At 42.6% G+C, this 22,533-nt stretch overlaps 1 protein-coding gene across 2 annotated transcripts in view; it reads left to right on the forward strand.

The window, feature by feature from the left end:
• oxsr1b (oxidative stress responsive kinase 1b) overlaps positions 1 to 22,533 on the forward strand; it is a 132,680-nt gene that overhangs the window by 86,631 nt on the left and 23,516 nt on the right. For both annotated transcript variants that reach the window (XM_080752155.1, XM_080752156.1), the window contains exons 5-11: positions 12,546 to 12,601; positions 14,200 to 14,309; positions 17,395 to 17,496; positions 18,082 to 18,215; positions 19,313 to 19,361; positions 20,999 to 21,064; positions 21,492 to 21,614. In XM_080752155.1, the coding sequence (XP_080608281.1) occupies positions 12,546 to 12,601; positions 14,200 to 14,309; positions 17,395 to 17,496; positions 18,082 to 18,215; positions 19,313 to 19,361; positions 20,999 to 21,064; positions 21,492 to 21,614 (640 nt within the window). The remainder of the gene's footprint in view (positions 1 to 12,545; positions 12,602 to 14,199; positions 14,310 to 17,394; positions 17,497 to 18,081; positions 18,216 to 19,312; positions 19,362 to 20,998; positions 21,065 to 21,491; positions 21,615 to 22,533) is intronic.

Here is a 22,533-nt window from a genome sequence, read left to right on the forward strand (position 1 = left end):
ATAATAGCCAAACAACTCTCTCCACAAGTTGTTTCGTTAGGTGGTTTGAACGACAGTTTGAGGATCCAATGGGTTCTTTTTAATATGTTTCATTGGTTCAATATTGGTAAAACCTAGCCTAGTTCCAGACCCTGAATCGCTAGCCACACCCCTTTACATTTTTTGTTTTGGCGATTCAGGGGTCTAGAAGTGCTCTCATTGAAGAGTCCTGCCTCGGTTGAAAATCCGTACGGCGAATCAGCGTCGTGAATCAGCGTCTTGTGATCAGCGTGGGTGGGGGTTTCCAAGAACTCACGAGTGTTTCCAAGTACACCAGCGCCGCCGCCGTACCGTACCGCGCATTGCGTCGCGCTAAAATGCGGTAAATTGCGGTAAAATGCGATCGTATCGATCTCGCTATGAAACACCAGTTGCAGGCATGTTATGTTGTGTTTGATTACTAGTTCGTAGTGCTCCTATTCTGACTGTTTCTTTGGTTAGCAAGTAGCACTAGCAAGCAACAGGCTAGCCACTAGCCAGCCACACATAACAACCATGATAACAACACTATGTCATGTGTTGGTCGGTGAACCAATCGCTGAAGACTGCCTCTTTTTGGCAACGCCCATCCCTGCAATCGCCCTCGGGGGAAGAACTTTCAGACTGAATAATGAAGTGAAACGAAATGTCAATTCAGGCTGAGTGTCAGGCTAGGTAAAACCCACACACAGAAGCAAAGGGTGTTCAATAGCACTGATTTATTAAAGAAAAGAAAAAAAGTAGAAAATGGAGACAACTGGTTTCTGCCCGACAGCGACAATATGGGAAGTGTGCACCAACTGGCAAAACCACAAAGTCACTTGCATGCATCAACCCTCTAATCCTCCTCCAGGTAGTTGAGAGAGAAGGCTAGCACTGGACTGTGATATTAAATTCACCTCCTTGATAGATCGTCTGTGATTTCATACTGATAAAAATAGGACTGATCCTGTGGTGCGTCTAGAACAGGGCTTCCCAAACTTCTTTTGGCTCAGGGCACCCCAATAAATACTATTTTCATCCAAGGCACCCCTACATTATATTCATAAATAATGTTCACTCCCAACACCTTAGATTTATACCAAGGAAAACGTTGAGATAATAGCCATTTTGATTAGACCTGACTGAAAATAACTTTTGTACTTCAAGTTCAAAAGGATTACTAAATATTGTTTTAAGTGTCCAAATGAATTCCAAATATTATCAAATTATCTCACGGCCAGACTTCGCGCTAGGATTCTAAACTGCCGGTCACCGTGACCGGCATGATTAACATTTACCGGACATCTGAAGAAAATACCGGATATAATCATTTTAATGCATAAATTACAAGCAGGTGCACAAACAGCCAATATCAACAGTTAAAGTATTATTAGGCCTACTGCATAGTTGGGACTGAAAACAAATTGAACTAGAAGCAGTGCTCTTCCGAGCACAGGTCTCCACCAGGCTGTGCATCCTGGTGGTGCAATCCTGCAAACTTTGGAAGCTAATATTAGCCAATCAGGATGGCATATGAAATATCAGACGGATCGGACTTGATCACATGACTATAGAGATACTGTGTACCGATTTGCGTGATTTTTGGATAAAATCTCAAGGAGTAATATCCAAAAATGTGTTTTACATAAGTCGGCCCAAAGGTGGCGCTATAAAAGGCTTATGTGAAAAATGCAGGGCAAAGGTTTATCGTTAGCTTCTAGGGAGTGCGCTTGCAAAGTTTGAAACTGATCGGTGGAGTTATAGGTAAAACCACAAATCGGCCTGTTATAGCGCCACCATGAGGCTGATTTCAAAAATTTTAAGTGGCATTTCTTCTTCGACCTAGTGGGAACGTGTGTGCGCGATTTCATGATGATTGCACTTTGCGTTTGGGATTTGAGGCATTTTGTTCCAAACGGCTCAATCCTACAAACTTTGGAAGCCAATCTTAGCCAATCAGGATGGAATATGAAAAATCGTGTCAATCACATGACTGTCGAGAAACTGCCTACCGATTTGTAGGATTTTTGGACAAAATCTGTAAGAGTAGTGCACCGAAATGTGTTTTGCGAACATCGGCCACTAGGTGGCGCTAGAAAAGGCCCATTTGAAAAATTTAGAGCAGAGGTTCTAGATTGACATCCAGGGAGTGTGTGTGCTCACTTTGGCAGCGTCCGGGCCAACGGCGACTGAGATTAGGCGCTCACAAACTGCGAGGACGCACGGACGCACGGACGGACGGACGGACGCACGGACGCACGCACGGACGGACGGAGGGGAAAACATGTCTCCACCAGCCAAATGAAAAAGTAGGCTAAAAAGAAAAAACGCTTCAATCTTGCATATGGGAATTAATTATATTGGACTAATCGCACAGGCTGTCTGCATGTGGCACACTGCTTTCACAACAAGGTCTTTCTGTTGCATCGTGTTTCATGCCAACAATAGGCCTACAATACCATGTCTTGACTTCAGAATAATGAAAAATAGCAATTGCTTCATAAGGTTGATAGATTCATCATTCATCTGGCCAGCAATGAATCCAATACTCACTGTCGAGTGGTGACACAATGCGTCCATGCGCATGTTATGCAACTTTGGGAGAGTTGGAAAGGCTTTGTTCTTCCTACTGTCTCCACTCCATCTCCTCATAAAGAACTTCAATCAAGTGTATAATGTTTGTTTATGTCGGTTGATTGCTGACCGTGCGTGCATTCCTTAATTCCAATGGCTTTACCTTTACATGCAGTGCGAGTGCGTGCGTTCGTTGCAAACTGACACTGAAATGAGCGAGCGAGAGAGAGAGAGAGACAGAGAGAGCGGGGGAGCGCCTGAGCGGGCGAGCGAGAGAGAGAGAGAGAGAGAGAGAGAGAGAGAGAGAGAGAGAAGAGAGAGAGAGAGAGAGAGAGAGGCAGCCTGCGCAGAGGAGCAGACAGCGATAATAATACATGACCATTGGTTTTTCAATCGGTCACAATGTCCGGGAAGAATTTTATTTTCCGGTCTTGGCCATACAAAATCGTTCAAAACCGGCAATTACCGGTCTAACGCGATCTGTACTCACGGCACCCCTGGACTGCCATCACGGCACCCTAGGTGCCCCGTCACCCACTTTTAAAACCCCTGGCCTAGAAGATTAAATCCTGCTCATCTCCAGAAATCCACCGGTAACAAAGAAATCCATCTCCGGAGGACAGTAAAAGGGGGAGGATCCGGCATGCATATTGCTTCTGCTATAGAAGTAAGGGATAACGTCTGGCTGAGAGGTCGTTATCGAGAAATAAAGTCCCGACAGATGACCCCCGACGTTATCAGACTGAAGGGATTTTTCCAAACATAAACTGCATTGTCTTAGTTCTATTGAATCTCTTCTCCAGTAGTCCCTCCCTGACTTTATCATCTACCTTTTATTTGTAAAGAAATCACAGCATAGATTTGATTTAGTTTTGATTTAGTTTTTGTCAGTGAACAAAGGTAGTCAACCAACATTCTTTTTCCGTGATACTGTGGTTTTAGTCGTCGAATATGAACCCCGGCACGGAGAGCGCAGCGCGGAGGGGGAAAGCTGATCTGCCAGAGCAGCAAAGGGCACAGGGCTAGAGAAGCAGCGTGAGGGAGGAATGGACACTCAGGATATTTCTGCTCCCCCCAGAAAGTCCCCAAGGTGGAGGAGACTCATAAAAGCCTGTGTTTACGGCCCTGCTATTAGCCCGGCACCAGGATGCGATGTCAGAAGAAGGTGACCCTGCGGAATGCCAAGGTACGACGAGGGCCAGATGAGCACGATAAATCTTCCAGGCAGTTTCATACCAACGCCAGTTTGCCACCTGGCTACTGGCTGGCTAACTTTTTCAACGGGTCATAAATATGAGCCGGCACACTGCGTCGTCCTCTTGTCATCACCTGTGATCGTACGGTGCTCTTGTTATATGTGGCGTGCTCGATTTGCACGTCGTGTGTCTGCAAGGTATTGAAATGAGGCAAAGAAGTGAGTATTCTGAATGTATATCGTTGTTGTCGGGTGGAAACCTTGTATGTCCAAAATCATTTGTTTTGTATTTACGAACTACTAAAACCGATTAATGCAGGACGTCCGTTTTCGTGGCCAGGATTTATGGTGATATTCTATGCCAGATCTGACTAGTCGTGTTTTGACTTGATCTGGCCCCAATCGAGACGTCACTGATTGGTCCAGGTCCTGTCCGTGCTTGCTGGGGAAGCAGGGCTTTACTTTATGAAAAAAAACATACAAATTTGAAACTTGGAGACAAGGTTTCTGCCCGACAGTGGCGATATCTCTATCGTTTGCGTATTGCGTATGCACACTTAGTTTGGATTTGAGTGTACGGCTTAAAAAGAAGTTGAAAAGAAGAAGCGATGGCAGTTGTTCTCTGATCCCTGCGTGGTGCATTGTGTCACCACCCCGCCTTCTCTCTCCACCTCCTCTTCCTCGCCTGTGAATGTTAATGACTGTCTGCAGCCTTTCTGTCAGGGAGGAAGGAGCCATTGCTGCTGACTGGCTGGCTGCTGCAGTGTATCACATCCTCCGCCGTTCACTTTTACCTCTGTTTCTCCTCCGGGCTAATTCATTTCATCGGGGAGCGGAGGAAGGCAGGCAGATGGTGTTAGTCACTCTCTCTCAATCAAACACTTGTACAGTGTTACCACCCCCTCCCCCCCAACAGGGCGTTTTCAAATGTAAAGATTGAAGAGCAGAATTCATTATGACTCAGACTTAGACCCGGGAAGTAATGTGAACTATCTACGTTATCAAAGCCACAGGGAAAAAGGTTGAGCATTTTTATATATTAACCACTTGAACCCTAGTGTTCATATTCTGAGAACTTGCGAGGCGTTGTGAGGTGTAGATCAGCTATTTTCGGCAAAGAGCTTTGGTGTAGAGGAGAAAAAGAGCAGATTAAGTACAGAGTGAAAGGTCTTCAGTTTATTAAGTATTGATGGTTAAAGTGGTTAAATATCTGAAAACACAAAATGACCAGATTCCAAAATAAACTGATGATCGTGCTGTCAAACAATGAAACTATATGGAATCTACTGTATGAAAAGGTTGTGGGGGTTCCTGCTTCATCTCTCTCTCAACTAAGGGGTCCTTGCTGGCCTGAAAACGTTGAAGACCCCTGCTTTAGCGGTCTGAAGGCTGAACCCCTGACTCGCTAATAGCCCTGCATGCTTCATTGATCTGAGGCGTCAATCCTGGATCATTAAGGGACATTCAGTAATAAGACATGACACACCCCTTAGGAGAGAGTAGAGACACCCCGGTTGAGGAAGTTATGGAGAGGGGAAGTATTTTAGTATCCTCTGTCCCCAGGCTTTTCCTTTCGCCCTCAGGTTGTCTGTCCCACAGCCTTTTTATCCTTCAAAAGTATAGTCGCTCAAATTACCTTAGACGAATCGCCCTGTCGTATCTTGAGGTGTAACGAGGTGATGCCGTACACTTTTGATATGCGATTGAGTCATTCCACAAGTGGCACACATTTTGTTTTAACAAAAAGTGGAGGATAACAGGAGCGGATGTTGGCCTGTTGGCCGTAGAGCAGCAGGAGCGCAGGTGGTCAAGGTTCTGTGTGAGGTGGCGTTGGTACAAGCTGAAGGGAGCATCTGCACCAGAGTGGAAGTTTCAAATTACATTTACTTGAGTACTTTTACTTCTACTCCACTACATCTCGGATCCAAATATTGTACTTTTACTCCACTACATTTATTTGAGAACTTTAGTTACTTTGCAGATATAAATTATATTTATAAAACATAAATGAACCACTTTAGCCCTATTTTATACCTTGGCCATTTGAAAATAGCAGATCTATGCGGTGTGAGCTTGTATATCGGCTATTTTTGTACTTTTACTTTTGGTACTTCAAGAACATTTTGATGCCAATACTTTCATACTTTTACTCAAGTACATTTTGAATTCCGGACATTTTGAATTCCGGGTGGGGAGCAAGAGACTAGGAAGACAAAACCTCCACATTGTGCTAGGCAGAAAGGATCACTGCTTTGACAGCCAAGATGATAGCCAAAGATATCATGCCTTGATACTATAGTGTTGTCGAGAGCGAAGGCTTCAGTGATCCTTGTTTTGGGAGCAGCGCATTTTGCCCTCTTATCTCAACTGCGCAGGAAAACAACGAAAATGTGTTTTTTTGGCCCACTCCCCCCTCCGAAATCGCTAGGGGCGGTCAATCCATATATCTGGCGAGTTTGAAAAGGTATCAGATATTTCACTTCCACAGCGGGATATATCTGAACCCGAATTCAAGAAAGAGGATCGCTGTCATTTGAAATGATCACCGATCTACGATTTCGGATCTTAAAAGATATCGCCTTCGTCTGCGAGGGCCCTAAGGCAGTGTTTCTCAAAGTGGATTCCAGGGACTCTGTGGGTTCCTTTAGGGGGGTCTAAGTGGACCCATACAAGTCTGTAACTCTAACAGTATGCAAATGGAACCAAATGGACCTGTTAGGGTCAAGAGCTTCAAGAGTTAAGGGGATACCTTGAAATGTAAAAGTTTGAGAAACACTGCTTTAAGGTGACAGTTACGTAAATGAACTTGTCCGGGCCATGAAAAAAATGTGTACGGTATATAAACTGTTTCCCTCTATACTGTATACGTGCACTGAAGGCTCCTTCCAGGGACGTGCAGAGAATGTTGTGAGCTTGGAGGTCGGCTATGTGTCGGCTATCGGCTATGTGTGCTATGTGTCGGCTATCGGCTATGTGTGCACGTCTATGTGTGCACGTGCCTGGCTCCTTCTGTCTTGGAGCTGCAATTTTCAAGGAGGCGTTGAGAGAGCCCGGGCCAATAAGGCTCATTCTGCTTAGCGTTGAGTGGCTCTGAGAGGCTACGCAGGCCAGGCCGTTTCATTATTCCAGCAGCGGTGGGAATCCCCGTGTAGGGTTTCAGCCTGCACTCCTAATATGTCACATACGCTGCATTCCTCCACCGTGCCTCCACTGCTGCCTCTCCCTCAGTGCTGCAAAGTAACTAAGTACATGTACTCAAGTAACTGTACTTGAATACAAATTTACTCCGCTCCATCTCAGAGGCAAATATTATACTTTTAAGGCCCATTCCCACTGGGCCAGATAAACGGATCAAAAATATCTCCATTCAAGTGGATGGTAAGATACAGATAAAAAATATATATATTTTGTATCTGTATCTTGCCATCCACTTGAATGGAGACAAATATTTTGTATCTGGCCCAGTGGGAATGGGCCTTTACTCTTACTTATTTGAACACTTTAGTTACTGGTTACTTTTTTGATTTTGGTCATTGTTACAAAACATACATTAACCAGTTTAGATCCACAAGCTCACAATGCATCGCAATGCAACACATTGTGAGCTTGTAGATCTGCTATTTTCAAAGGATTTCTCATACATTTTATACATTTGAAACTTGGGAAATGGGACATTCTGCGTCGTGAGTACTTTTGGTACTTTAAGTGAACTTTTACTGAAGTGAAATTTTGATTTGAATTCTGGACTTTTACTTACGTAACAGTATGTCTAGATTGCAGTATTGATGTGTGAGTACTTTTTCAACCACTGCTCCTTGATCTGTTGCATTGGAGTTCCATTGATTGCATGGTGTGTTTACTGGGAGCACTGCCGACGAGAGCGCTCGGCGCTCGAGTGTCCAGCGTTTATTTCCACAAAGACATTTAACTGCTGACCCGTCTGAACTCCAGAGTGTTGTTAGCATGCTTACTTTCTCAAGCAGCTACGGCCTGTAAAGATCACGGCTCTGTGTCTTTTTGCTACATGCAAGGCCATGCTAAATACCCCTCTCCCTCCTCTGGGTTCTACGGGGGGCCTCAGGGAGTCTTGTTACCTTGCCAAAGGACTTGTGAAACCAGTAAAGATCTTACAACCCAGGCTTCGTGTTAAGTACTGCTGAAGTCAAAATGCTCTACCCTACCAGTCCCTCTAGTTCTTTTGTGCCTCAGGGAGAGCCCTACGACCTGAGGTAAATGTCTTGAAAAAGCTACAGAGAGAGAGAGAGAGAGGGAGAGAGGGGGAGAGAGAGGGAGGGAGGGAGGGGGGGGTTATAAATCAACAAAGGCCTTTTATACTGGAACCTTGGAAGACCCAGCCTTCTTCAGCAATATGCTAGCAATTATGTCTTTGTAGCACAGGAATGTTTCTAATGGCTACAATCACCCATGCAGTAGCCTATACTGTATGTATTCCATGTTCCCAATTAAAGGAGTAGTTCACCCCCAAAATGACTTTATCTATTGATTGCTCACGCCATGATTCCGGATGGGGACCCAAATGCATTCGGGTCCCCATCCGGAGTCAATAGGGGTACATTTATTGTAATGACATTTTTTGTCTTAGGAATGCGACAACAAACAAAACATATCATCGAACTGAAGTCTCCATGGCGTGAGTAATCAATAGAGAAAAAGTCATTTCGGGGGTGAACCACCCCTTTAAGAGAAAAATGTTATGTACTGTAAATCTACATGGAAGCAAATATGTGTGTGTGTGTGTGTGTGTGTGTGTGTGTGTGTGTGTGTGTGTGTGTGTGTGTGTGTGTGTGTGTGTGTGTGTGTGTGTGTGTGTGTGTGTGTGTGTGTGTGTGTGTGTGTGTGTGTGTGTGTGTGTGTGCTGACTGTACACATTAGTCGTGTAGATGAAATGAGCAGCATGCTTGCCCTCTGCATAGTGACAGAGACACGGCTCTGTCTGTTTCTTTCAGTGGAAGTTGTTGTTATCTCATCCTCATGACAGTCCCCTCAAAGATGGGTCTATTTTTACATTCATTCAGGCTCGTTTTGTTTACAGTCTGATCCCAAGAACAGTTGCAGTATTTTACTCGAGTGCCCCCTTCTGGCAACATTGAGAATTGCTCCTTTTTTCTCATGGTGCACTAACTGTAAACCGCTGTTTTCACAAGGCTTCGCCGCGTTGTGAGCTTGTAGATCTTCTGTTTTCAGTAGTTTGGGACCGGTCCCGGGCAAACAAACATCCAATTTCTCTTTTGGGTCACAAGCTGAAAGGTTTGGGAACCACTGCTGTAGACCCTCTGTGTGGTCCTAACAGTGGATGGTGAGCAGTGGTGTAAGTAACATGTAGTCAAGTTTTTTATACTTTACTGGAGTATTTAAAACTTTCAGTACCTTTTCATTCTACTCCACTAAATCTCAGAGGCAGATATGGTACTTTTACTCCACTGCATTATTTGAAAACTTGTATTATTATTGCAAAACATGCATTAATCAGTTTTTCAGTACTTCAGCTATTTGAAAATAGCCAAAGAAACAACACAACACGTTGCGTTGCTACTGTACGTGTTGTGAGCATGTATATCTGCAATGACAAATTGTTGCCCGAACGGTGCACCCAAGACTAGTATATTGTTGAACTACTCATTGACGAGTGCTCAATCCTCTTTCTATTTTGTGAATTATCTGCAATTACTGCCTTATCCTGTAAGCCTAAACCTTTTTAGCATTTTTGGATCTGGAGTGTGATCAGACAGGGATATTTCACTTTCAGTTATTTTTTTGTGACTTTTATCTTCTAATCAGGCTTTTATGAACACCCTGAACAGTTTTTAATTTGGTTGATTCAATATTTATATATTTGATGTAAATGTTACCAGGCCCTCCAGGCCCAGGGCCTATCCCCACACACACCCATTGTAACTTCAAATTTCATTTTAACCATGATAGATTCATTAAAAACACCCATTAATTTTTTCTGGTGACTCATACTATGCTCCTAATACGTGAGCACGCCGTGTTTTTTCGATAACTTTTTTCATTTATTTTTAATAATTATTTTTTGTATTTAATTTTTTCCATTTTCCCAAATAATTATGAAAAATAAATGAAAGAAAGTTATGGATAAAATACGGCCTGCTCACATATTAGGAGGGTAGTATGAGTCACCAGAAAAAATAATGGGTGTTTTTAATGAATCTATCATGGTTAAAATGGAGTTTGAAGTTACAATGGGTGTGTGTAGGGAGAAAAGCCCATAGGGTGTTTCCCTGTTGAAAGTGGAATATCCCTTTAACAAACCCTTGACTAGCACATGTACAATATAATACGTCATTGATCGGATCAGTGAATTTACCTTTGATTGGAACGATCACATTAATTGCATTCATATTGAGCCGATCCAAACCATGGCCGATCAATCGGACCATCTCTAGTCTCTGGCAATCAACACTCGTTTTAAAGGGAACATTTTTAACTAACATTTTTGCTTGTAGGGGTCCCTGGAACTAAAGAGATGGGGTCCACAGGCCAAATAAATATCAATTTTGGGGGTCCTTGACATGAAAAAGTTTGAGAGCCACTGATGTAGCAACAAACATTTTTCAGAAAACTGTTAGAAGACATTTTGAAGACATTTAGTAGAATCAGTCTCGGGTCTTAATGGGTTAAGCATACCTTTTATTTCCTCGTCTTTCACTTGACCTCTTTGGTCAGACTTTACCGTTAGTGAGTCTGTCGCCATGGCAACTCTGTCTAGCTTGCAGGTGTGTGTGTGTGTGTGTGTGTGTGTGTGTGTGTGTGTGTGTGTGTGTGGGTGTGTGTGTGTGTGTGTGTGTGTGTGCGCGTGTGCGTACGTGCGAATCCTCTAATCGTCACCATGAGCATTGAAGTGGAGACTGCATAGGGGCGCTAATAAAGAAGAAGAAAAAATCTGAGCACTGAGCAGGAAGGAAGTGAGCTTTGAAGTCCCTGTGGAATTAAAAATGTCTTCTAAATCCTATGGATTTCTGAAAAACTCCATGTTTCTCAACTCAACCTTTTCAAGTCAAGGACCCCCTAGAATTATATGTATTTGACTGCAGACCGCCATCTGAAAATATCTGATTGTGCTGTCAAATAATGAAACTATATGGAATCAATGAAAAGGTTGGTGGGGGTCCCTGCTTCATCTCTCTCTTTCAACTAAGGGGTCCTTGGCCTGAAAACGTTGAAGACCCCTGGTGTACAGTAAAAGGTTACACATGTTATATATGCCCATAAAAGCTAGTGAATAGCTACTGTATATGCTTTAGAACTGCATAATTATAATCACCCATTTTAATTAAAAATATTGATAATGATGATATTTTGTGGGAAAATGGGTTTTCATCTGTGTCTGTTGTTGTTTCTGCTCATTGTACTAACTACAGTAATACTAGTGCCATGTCTTTGGCCAAAAGGAATGTAATGGCCTCTGTGAGCCTGATTGATGGATGGTGCGGAGGGTTTCCATAACGTTCTGCTTGTTAACCCTCGTATAACTGTGAGAGATGAGGGCAAGGTGCAATTGCTAACCAAATAAGATGTTTGAATTAATTACCAAGTTTCACGATTGTCATTGTGGAACATAAAATCATGACTTTTGCGTAGTTTTCGATTAACTGCATTGCCCTAATGTGCTTATTAATTGCTCAGTATAGTATCACTGAGGTAAGAATTGCTCAGAATAAGAACACGTGACAAATGACTTGAAATATACTGTAAATCAGTGGTTCTAAAAGTGGGGTCCTCGGGTGGTCCTTGAGGAGGTCCCAGGGGGTCCCCAGCAAAATGAGTTAATATAGAATCAAAATCATTTTAAGCACTTTAATGCTATACAATCTGCTATAAAATCGAGAATATCTTTTAAGCATTTTAAACCTTTCCAAGCCACGGGGAGCCCCTTAATGTTAAAACCGTAGTATATCGCACATCCCAGCAAGGAGTCTCAGCCGCGCCGTACTTTCCCGGACTTTGTCATTAAAACCGGAATAAATGATTTTGATCCGAAAATCGGCGATCGTCTAACCTTCCCTAGTCACCGTTCGTCCATCGGTGGCTCGTGGCTGCTCTGACATGAACAGAAGTGACTCTCATGGCGTTTCCTTCTTCAGCCTTCCTTCCTCCCACCCACTTGTTGTTTGGGCGTTAGCACTAGCAGAGCTGGAGTGCTACGTGCTAGTCTATCCAAAGTGGACACATCGACTGTTCAGTCACTCCTGGACTATATGCATGGATCGTTATACGCGCGGATCGCGCACGCGAAACGCACAGGGAGATCGATGCTCGGCCAAAACCACCACTCTATCCCAACGGAGATCGAGAAAATCACGGTGAGCTAATGACCTGGGTGAAAGAAAAAATGAAAAAACAACGGCGCTGTCCAAGAAGGAGGGGCGGCGGGCTCATGTTTATAAACATAATATTATGTCTCAGATCACAATACAATAATAGAAATTTCACGGCTAATCTACCAACCACCATTCTATTTTGGCTGGCAAACTGTTAACAACACATATCTTGTATGGGGGTACTTGGCACACAATATTTTCCGATGGGGGTCCGCGGGCATAAATACAGTACATATTAATTTGGCGGGCCTTGACACGAAAAAGTTTGAGAACCACTGCTGCGAATGAAATGAGCACGAGCGGAAGGCGGCAGATTATTCATCCTCTAGAAAACGTTCCATCCGTCATGTTTTTCTTGACACATGCAGGTGGGATACAGCTATTTGAAGAACCTCTTTGTCTTTTCTTGACAGGGACGTGAAGGCTGGAAACATCCTACTCGGAGACGACGGCTCCGTGCAAATTGCAGGTATTTTGGCTGCGAGGCTCTTCTTGTTACCTGTCACCGGTGGTGTGGTGACCCAGATTAGGTTGTGTGAAGAATTGGCTCTTGCGCACAGGGGCGTCACAAGGGTGGGGGAAATTGGGACTGAGTTACTAGGGCCCCAGGTGGAGGGGCCTTAATTATTTTATACTTTAGCTATTGAAAAATAGCAGATCTGCAAGCTTGTAGATCTGCTATTTTTGAAAACTCGTGAAAATGTGTGCAAATCTTTGAATATAATGTATTTTTTAACCAAACATTAATTTTGTAACTCAAATTTTGCTTCTGGGGGGTCCCTGGTCCCTGGGTCCGTGGCCAAATACATATCATTTTGGGGGTCCTTCACATGAAAAGGTTTGAGCACCACGGACATAGAAACATGTTTTTCAAAAAACCTTAGAAGGATCATTTGAAATATTCAAACTTGCACAAACTTTCACGATTTTTCAAAATTAGCAGCTCTACAAGCTCGCAGCGCCGTGAGCTTGTATATCTGCTATTTTTCAATAGTTAAAGCACAAAATGTGAGTGAATCCTTGTACCCAGGGCCCAGAATTTGGTGTGACACCCCTGTTTGCACATTCCCTTGCGCTGCAGCCTCATTTCCAGCCTCATGAGTCAATGCCGTGCATTGAGTCATGGCGAGATCATCTCTATACCTCTTCACAGTAGAACTAGTGTGTGAAAAATATAATTAGCCCTGCTGACTGTACACAGAATGCATTGTCTGCGGCGTTGCTCTTGAGTTACATATTACTGGATTAGGAATGGGTCAGCTTTGACTCATTTTCTTTCGACCGGATTCCATTGTGTTTCTCACAAGTGGTGTAAAATAACTAAGTACATTCACTCAAATACTGCACTTAAGTACAATATTTAGGTATTTTTACTTAGTATTTCCAATTTCCAGTACTTTTACTTCTACTCCGCTACATCTCAGAGGCAAATATTGTTCTTTTACTCCACTACATGTATTTGAAAACTTTAGTTACAAGTTACTTTGTAGATTTTGATTATGATTACAAAATATTCATTAACCACTTCAACCCTACACTACAGTATATACATTTCGGACATTTGAAAATGGCAGATCTACAAGCTCTTGTAGATCTGCTATTTTCAAAAGATTTGTATACATTTTAAAACTGGGACATTCTGCATAATGAGTACTTTGAGTACTTTTTACTTTTGCTACTTTAAGTACATTTTGCCAATACCTTTACTCAAGTTAATTGTGAATTCCAGACTTTTACTTGAATAGAGTATTTCTATATTTCAGTTCTGATACGTTTACTTAAGTAAAACATTTGAGTAAAACATTTGAGTAAAACATTTGAGTAAAAAAACAGAACAACCGGGTGCTCAAGGGAGATAAAATCGTATTATAAGTATGCGGTGCTGGCTGCTAGGATCAGTGGGAAAATACTGTAGAAAAAAGAAGCTGAGATCAGAGCACTCGAGGAGATTAAAATAAAACAACGTTTATTCTATAAAACCAAAAACATTTGACTACTTTTCCACCACTGGTGTCTCATCCACCCCATCTCTCCCTCCTCTGCTTCCCTTTTTGTCTCTCCCCACAGACTTTGGCGTCAGTGCCTTCCTAGCTACAGGTGGCGACATGACCCGAAATAAAGTGCGCAAAACGTTTGTGGGCACGCCGTGTTGGATGGCTCCAGAGGTCATGGAACAGGTGCGTGCCAGTGTTGATTTCGTCAACTAAAACTATGACGAAAAATGTTTGTTTTTTTTCACTGGCGAAAAAAAATAAAATAAATAAAAATAAAAACTAAGCTGTGATGACTAAAACTATAACTAAATATATTGACAATTTCGGCAACAAAATAAAAACTAGACTAAAACTAGGGAGGGACTAGTGGAGAAGAGAGTCATTTTATGTTTGGTTGCTCTCAGGTGTTGCGTGCTGCGTGACGCGTTGTAGATCTGCTATTTTCAGCACACAACCAAGTGTAAAATCAGTCATTACGATGCCATCAAGGCCCGCCAAAATACATTTCAGTTGACTAAATCAACTGTAGATTTAGTCGGCTAAAATCTTATGATATTTAGTCGACTAAAATTCGACTAAAACTAATACTTTTCAGGTGACTAAGTTATGAGTAAAACTAAATGACATTTTATTCAAAAGACTGACAGAACTGAATCAAAATTTGCTGTCAAGAACAACACTGGTGCGTGCGGATCCGAGGTGGAACCATGGCAACGTTGCAAAGACAACAGAACAATCTGGCCTCGCCCTCTTGTTGCCTACAGCAGAGATAACAGAAATATTTGAGAAGTAACATAGCACACATTTCTGTGTGGTATGTTTCAACACACACACACACACACACACACACACACACACACACACACACACACACACACACACACACACTGCTAACTTTATGTCACAATGACATAATAGTTAACCAGTGCATGAAACATTAGACGATACAACCGGTAGAAGGTTAGTCTCACAGATGCCTCCACCACGTGCTAGTTAAAACCTCAACCCTCCGTATCATCTTATTACTTTTACCTTCCATGCTAGGTAAACACGAGCACTGTGTGTGCTTTGAGTGATTTACTCTTTACTCTCCAGCTCTTCCCATGATTTATAGTCAACAGAGAGGGGTTAAAGACGTGGGTGGAATTTGACTTTGAACTGTGAAGCGTGTTGCACGCTTCAAAAAAAGAAGAGAGACAGAGTTAGTGCCTCAATAAACTAGGATCACAGGTAAACCAAGAACCTAGCAAATCAAAGTAACAATCTGCACATTGAAAACTATAGGATACCACCAGGTAAACAATTAACCTAGCATCTGTCTAAACCAGGGGTCATCAACATGTCCGTACATGGACAAATGTTTCCGTGGCAAGAGTTGGTTTTGTGTCTGCAAATTCTAGATCTTCTTTTTGACACACCATTATAATGTTCTTATTTTCAAGACCCAATTACTGAATGTCAAGTCTTTCTTCAGAATACGTGTGACACTGATTCACTACGACACTATGCATGGCACATTAGAAGTCCACTAGTGCTAGTGCTAGTGCTAGTGGTAGTGCTAGTGCTAGTGGTAGTGGTAGTGGTGTAGCTCAGGGGTAGAGAAACCGCTATTAGAGCACGAAGGGTTCCCAGTTCGAATCCGGGCTCCCCCTGAGTTAATGTCGAAGGGTCCTTGAGCAAGACTCTGAACCCCTAATTGCTCCCGGTGAGTAGGTTGGTGCCTTGCATGGTTTCCTCCGCCACCGGTGTATGAATGTGTGTGAATGGGTGAATGTAATGCACAATCTATGTAAAGCGCCTTGGATAAAAGCGCTATATAAATGCACCATTTACCATTTAGTGGTTCTCAAATGTTTGTTTTTTTGCAAGGACCCCATAACACTTGTACACTCTCAGTGTTACAGACCTGTCATGGTCATTCGGGGCTCTTTAAATGTTTCTGGTAATTGTCTCCACCAGCCGAAGGCATGGGGGAGAGTATGTTTTCCCCTTCGTCCGTCCGTCCGTCCGTGCGTGCGTGCGTGCGTCTGTGCGTCCGTGTGTCCTCGCAGTTTGTGTGCACCTAATCTCAGTCGCCATTAGCCCGGTCGCTGCCAAAGTGAGCACACACATTCCCTGGATGCCCTGGAACCTCTGCCCTAAATTTTTCAAATGGGCCTTTTCTAGCGCCACCTAGTGGCCGATGTTCGCAAAACACATTTCTGTGCACTACTCTTACAGATTTTGTCCAAAAATCCTACAAATCGGTTGGCAGTATCTCGACAGTCATGTGATCGACACAGATCTGTCCGATTTTGCATATTCCATCCTGATTGGCTAAGATTGGCTTCCAAAGTTTGTAGGATTGAGCCGTTTTCGAGGTCGAGGAAGAAATGCCACTTCAATTTTTTTAAAATCAGCCTCATGGTGGTGCTATAACAGGCCGATTTGTGGTTTTACCTATAACTCCACCGATCAGTTTCAAACTTTGTAAGCGCACTCCCTAGAGACTAAGGATAAACCTTTGCCCTGCATTTTTCACATCAGTCTTTTATAGCGCCACCTTTGGATGACTTAAGTAAAACACATTTTTGGATATTACTCCTTCAGATTTTCTCCGAAAATAACACAAATCAGTACACAGTATCTCTATAGTCATGTGACCAAGTCTGATCAGTCTGATATTTCATATTCCATCCTGATTGGCTAATATTAGCTTCCAAAGTTTGCAGGATTGCTCCGTTTTTGAACAAAATGCCTCAAATCATCAACGCAGCTTGCAATTACCGTGAAATTACCACACATATTCCCACTATGTCAAGGAACAAATGCTACCCTTTTCACATTGGCCTGTTATAGCGCCACCAGCAGGTAGACTTTAGCAAAATACATTTTTGGAATACAATGCTTCAAATCATGCATGCAGCGTCCGATTGCCATGAAAGGTCTAAGGTGAAGAACATATGCCAGCCTTTTTACATTGGCCTATTATACAGTAGCACCACCAGGACGCACGGCCTGGTGGAGACCTCTGCTCGGAAGAGCACTGCTTCTAGTTGTACACTCATTTTGTATGTCCGTCGAAAATGTATATATATATATTTGACAAAAATGTCCATCGCTTGCAAGCATGGCGATGACCTCTGGTTTAGACCATTGGTCATCACAATGTACTCTCTCTAAATTACATTTTTAACATTGTGCTCAAGAAGTGACCTCGTGTGCATCTCGCTGTAGGATGGAAGGAGATTTGACTTATTCAGGATGTGGAGGCTTTCTGTTTCTGCAGGTGAGGGGTTACGACTTCAAAGCAGATATCTGGAGTTTTGGCATCACAGCCATTGAGCTCGCCTCAGGGGCTGCGCCTTATCACAAATACCCCCCCATGAAGGTGAGGAATGGGAACCAGCGGTGGGCTAAGTGTTAAGCTCAAGTGAATTTTCAAATTATGAAGTACATTTTCTTTCTAATATCAATGCATTACTGTATTTAAAAGGGATTCGGATAGTGAAAATAGATGATCTACGCGTTGCGAGCTTTTAGAACGTCTATTTTCTATGCTTGAAATGGTGCTTAACTCATTGCATCCCAGGCCCGATAGTCCCGAGATTATTTCAATGTCTTTCCCTGCCAGGGCCGATAGTCCCGAGAATTTCCCGTTAAAAAAAAAAAAAAAAAAAAAAAAAAAAAAAATATATATATATATATATATATATATATATATATATATACATATTTAGCCACTTGTACGCATGCCCCCACCCACTGAAATCAAAATACTAAAATCGCTAAAACAATAGAAAGCAGTAAATTAAAACATTTTAACACATCTTTTCTTTTCTCTAATTACAATCTAAAATGTCAACCCTTGTTGTAAAAAAACTAAGTTTTCCTTTAAGACAGGCCTCCCCTCAGCTGGCTAACACAAATGGACAGGTGGTCACCAACAGAATGTCTTTGGCTCCTCCCTGTGCAGGTGTTAATGCTGACCCTGCAGAACGACCCCCCAGGCCTGGAGACGGGCATCACAGACAAGGAGATTGTGAAGAAATACGGCAAATCCTTCAGGAAGATGATCTCCCTGTGTCTACAGAAGGAGCCAGAGAAAAGGTCATTAATCATAATACAAAGAGCCAGCTCACAGTAATTAACCAAATGAACCCTGGCATCCCTATGTTGGGCACCATGCGATGTGACACAGTGAGCTTGTAGATCGAGCCGTACAACAAAGTATATTGTTGTTGTGGGGTGGAAACCTTGTATGTCCAAAACCATTCGTTTTGTATTTATCATTTTAAAAAGGATTTAAAAAAGTGAAAATAACCGATCTACAAGCACACAACGCCTCGCATCACGAGGCGGTGTGTGCTTGTAGTTCTGCTATTTTCACTACTTTTGTGCGGCACTTTTATATGATGAAGTAGGGCTTTAACGCGATGGATGCTGAAGGTTTCCATAAATAATGGGGATTAACTGCAATATTAAATCCATTGTATTTACCTCGCTCCGTGCGCGCGACCGCTGCCATTCATAGCCACCGCACATGTCGTCTTTCTCTCCTAAGATACTTGGACAATGTAGAATTTTTGTTTGCTATTTTATTAGTGAGGACCTATTATATGAAGATAGGTTGAAAAGTGGCAAAGTCATCCTTTAAGTCCATTGATTACTCATGCCATGGAGACTTGAGTTCAATAATATTGTTTGGTATTTGCCACATTCTCAAGACAATAATTTGATGACAATAAATTGACCCCCCATTGATTCTGGATTCCCAAATTCCGGAATCAATGGGGGTAAATTAACTATAATCAATTTGTTGTCTTAGGAATGCAACAAATACACATACATATTATTGTGCTCAAGTCTCCATGGTATTAGTTATCAATGGAAAGAAAGTCATTTTGGGAGTGAACTACTCCTTTAAGTCTATTGAGAGCATTCACCCTAAGGCATTCATATTTTTTGCCCTAGGTACTATGGTAATTCAGTCTATCGACTGCTACTGTTTACAGGATGTGGGTGTATTTTATTATGATGTACACACTATACACCGTACTCGGGGGTAATCATTTTGTTCCACTACTAGAGTTCAAGACTTCTCAGAGAACCAAAACGCTGCTGTTGTGCTCCTATCAGCGGAACTTTGAAAAAGACAGGTGTGATAAAGGAGAGGTGATTCACTGTCGCCATGTGTTGTTTTTCAGGCCCACGTCATCGGAGTTGCTGAAGCATAAATTCTTTCAGAAAGCAAAGGTAAGTAAGTGGCTGTTCCTACTCCTGACTCTTAAGACTTAAAACACCAGCTCAGTCAGTCACCAGCTCATCTCCCCCCTCAGTCACCCTTCCACAATAAGAGCCAGGGATCAAACAAGTGAATCACGTTTTCTGTGTTACCTGATCCCATTCATCTCTATCAGATGTGTTGAACACAGTAGGGTAAAGTAACTAAGTACTCAAGTAACGCGTCCTTTTTTTATTTTTTTACTTTACTGACGTATTTCGAATTTTCAGTACTTTTACTATTACCTATCTCCACCACATCTCAGAGGCAAACATTGTACTTTTTTACTCCAATACAATTATTTGAAAACTTTAGTTACTTTATAGATTTTGATTATTATTACATCAGCTCTACAGTATATACATTTCGGTCATTTGAAAATAGCCGATCTACAAGCTCACAATCGCCAAGCATTGTGAGCTTATAGATCAGCTATTTCCGAAAGATTTTGATACATTTGAAAACTTGCCAAACAGAACATTCTGCACAATGAGTAATTTATTTGTAGCACTTCTTAAGTATATTCTGATGCCCAAGTACTTTTACTCAAGTACAAGTTTGAACACGGGTACTCACTACTTGTAAGAGTATTGCTATTGATACTTTTACAAAATGTGAGTACTTTTCCCACCACTGATTGGAACACATCCCTGAGGTGTTTAGCATGCTGCTTCTCGCATGGCCCTGCCGCTCCAAAATAATGCCTGGTCCCAGCTGAGGTCAGGGCAGCATTCCTCTCATTACTGGCTGTGGAGTGCTGTTTCTAACAAAGGCAGGGATAAGCAGCCAATCTCCAGCTTCCGGGCCTGTCCTGTCCTGTACGCTACCAACGGGGAACAACTGGAGCGCTGGCTCAGCACTTTACACGGCCCAAATCCAACTTAGGTTTGCTGTACATGACCCTGGTCAGCAGTAAGGTTTGCAGTACTCCACATGTACAGCAGAGGGGGTGCTGTGTGATCATCTAGGAACAGATCAGTGTTTTCCTGCCCCCTCCTGCTTGGTATGAATGAATGAACACACACAATTTACAATTTAGGCACACACACACACACACACACACACACACACACACACACACACACACACACACACACACACACACACACACACACACACACACTGTGCACACCTGGAGCAGGCAGTGACTCATGGCCTCTTACTTGAAACCAAAACACTCTCAAAGACATTTTGCACTTCCTCAGTTATTACTTGGTAAAATGTTGACGTCATCTACAGTACTGGGGAATCAGATTCAGTGATCATCATTTTATCAGGTTATATCCTAAATATTAAGAGGATCAACTGCATCAACTGTTAAGCAATCTGGGAACCCATTCATTGTCACTGTTAAGTTGGTATTGTACCTGGAATGTATAGCTTGATTTTTCCCTCTTTCTTAATGTTCTTCTATTACTCCGTCTATGTTCATATTTCTTCGTTGAATTGCTTATATTTTGCTCGTTTGTTGCTTTTAAGTCTGGGGAGCACGTTGTAACCTTGTTTTTGAAAAGTGCTATGCAAATAAAGTGTATACTTTGACTGTGTTTGTGCCCTACTTTGTCTATGATGGTGATTGTCATTAACGTCCTCTTCCTTCTCATGACAGAACAATGAGTATTTACAAGAGAGGCTACTACAAAGGGCGCCCACAATTACGGAGAGGTCGAAAAGGGTGAGGATGCTAAGAGCTCTCTGTTTTTTATATGAATACAAATGCATGCCAAATGAATTACCACATTTTTCTGGCAGCAGGGAACCCCACTTCATATTGGATTCATGTTAAATGTGTGTTTTCAGACATTTAACTACTTAAACCCTGAGCACCTTGTAAACTTGACCGTTGGCTCCGTACTTGGTCTGCTATTTTTTCCCCTCTACACCAAACCTTTTTGCCGAAAATAGCCGATCTACAAGTTGAGTGCTAGTAGATCTGATAATGTTGCCCTCAGAATAGGGAGGCTATGGTTCAAGTGGATAGTGTAAAAAAAGTTCCAGTCACACAAAGATTTGGCAGCCCTCCCTAAAGTAACTCTAGGGACCCCCGAGGGTTCACGGAACCCCTGTTGAAGACCCCTGCTTTATAATGTGTGTGTGCGCAGGTGCGTCGAGTGCCAGGCTCCAGTGGTCGACTGCATAAAACGGAGGACGGGGAGTGGGAGTGGAGTGACGAAGAGCTGGATGAGGAGAGCGAAGAGGGCAAGGCGGCCGTCGCAGCTTTAAGGGTGAGAACCAGGGATCGTGCAGAGAATGTTAGAGAGGCAGGGGCTGGAATTTCTAAAAGGGCCTTTTTGGTGAAAATATCGAAAATAGCAGATCTCCAGCTCACAACGCGTCGCACGTTGTGAGCTTGGAGGTCGTCTATTTTCGATGCTTGATATCTACACAGAGAGGGCAATTCTTTCAACATGTGATGCTGCGTTCAAGTTCAGGAGAGTTTGGACAAGGCAATTTCTCTTGAATGCTGCCTTCAGGTATAGCATGGAAAGAAAGCACTTTTTTACAGGCGGATAAAAGGGCTGTCTATGTATGCACGTGCCTGGTGAGAACAACCACCAGCCACTCATCTCCCCTTAGTCCTCTGGTCCAGAGTGTTAGCCGGTTCACGCTAACGCTCTATCAGGTGTGGTGATATTCCGCCAAACAGAGCCAAACTTCCACTACATTGCAAGGTATCCAACTGTAGTAAAAAAAAAAGTGTATAAATAAAATAAAACCACTCACCGAAAAACAAAGGTTTAGTATGAAATAACTTTAGTATGAAATAACTTTCCCACCATGGAGAATAGTCTTTCAACATCTTAAAACTGCCTTCGATTCGGTGAGCAGCGAAAAATATTTTTACTTCAGTTGGAGACCTCGCACCATAGTGGAGGTTTCGCTCTATGCCAGTCTATGGGAGCGTTAGCGAGAACTCTCTAATGCTCTGGACCAGAGCTAATTCCCCTCAATACACAGATATATACAGTATATATATATATATATATTCAGATATATATACAGTATATAGACGGGTTTCTTGTTTACAAACATTGAGACTAAATGCACAGCTGACTGTATCATGTAATCAATTCTGTCCAATCCCCAAACCTGTTGTTTTGGGGAGCGCTGGTTTCATTGGATAATTTTGGTACGGACCCTGCG

The sequence above is a fragment of the Nannobrachium achirus genome (assembly GCF_963921795.1).
Source record: "Nannobrachium achirus genome assembly, chromosome: 21".
Classification (NCBI taxonomy): Eukaryota; Metazoa; Chordata; class Actinopteri; order Myctophiformes; family Myctophidae; genus Nannobrachium; species Nannobrachium achirus.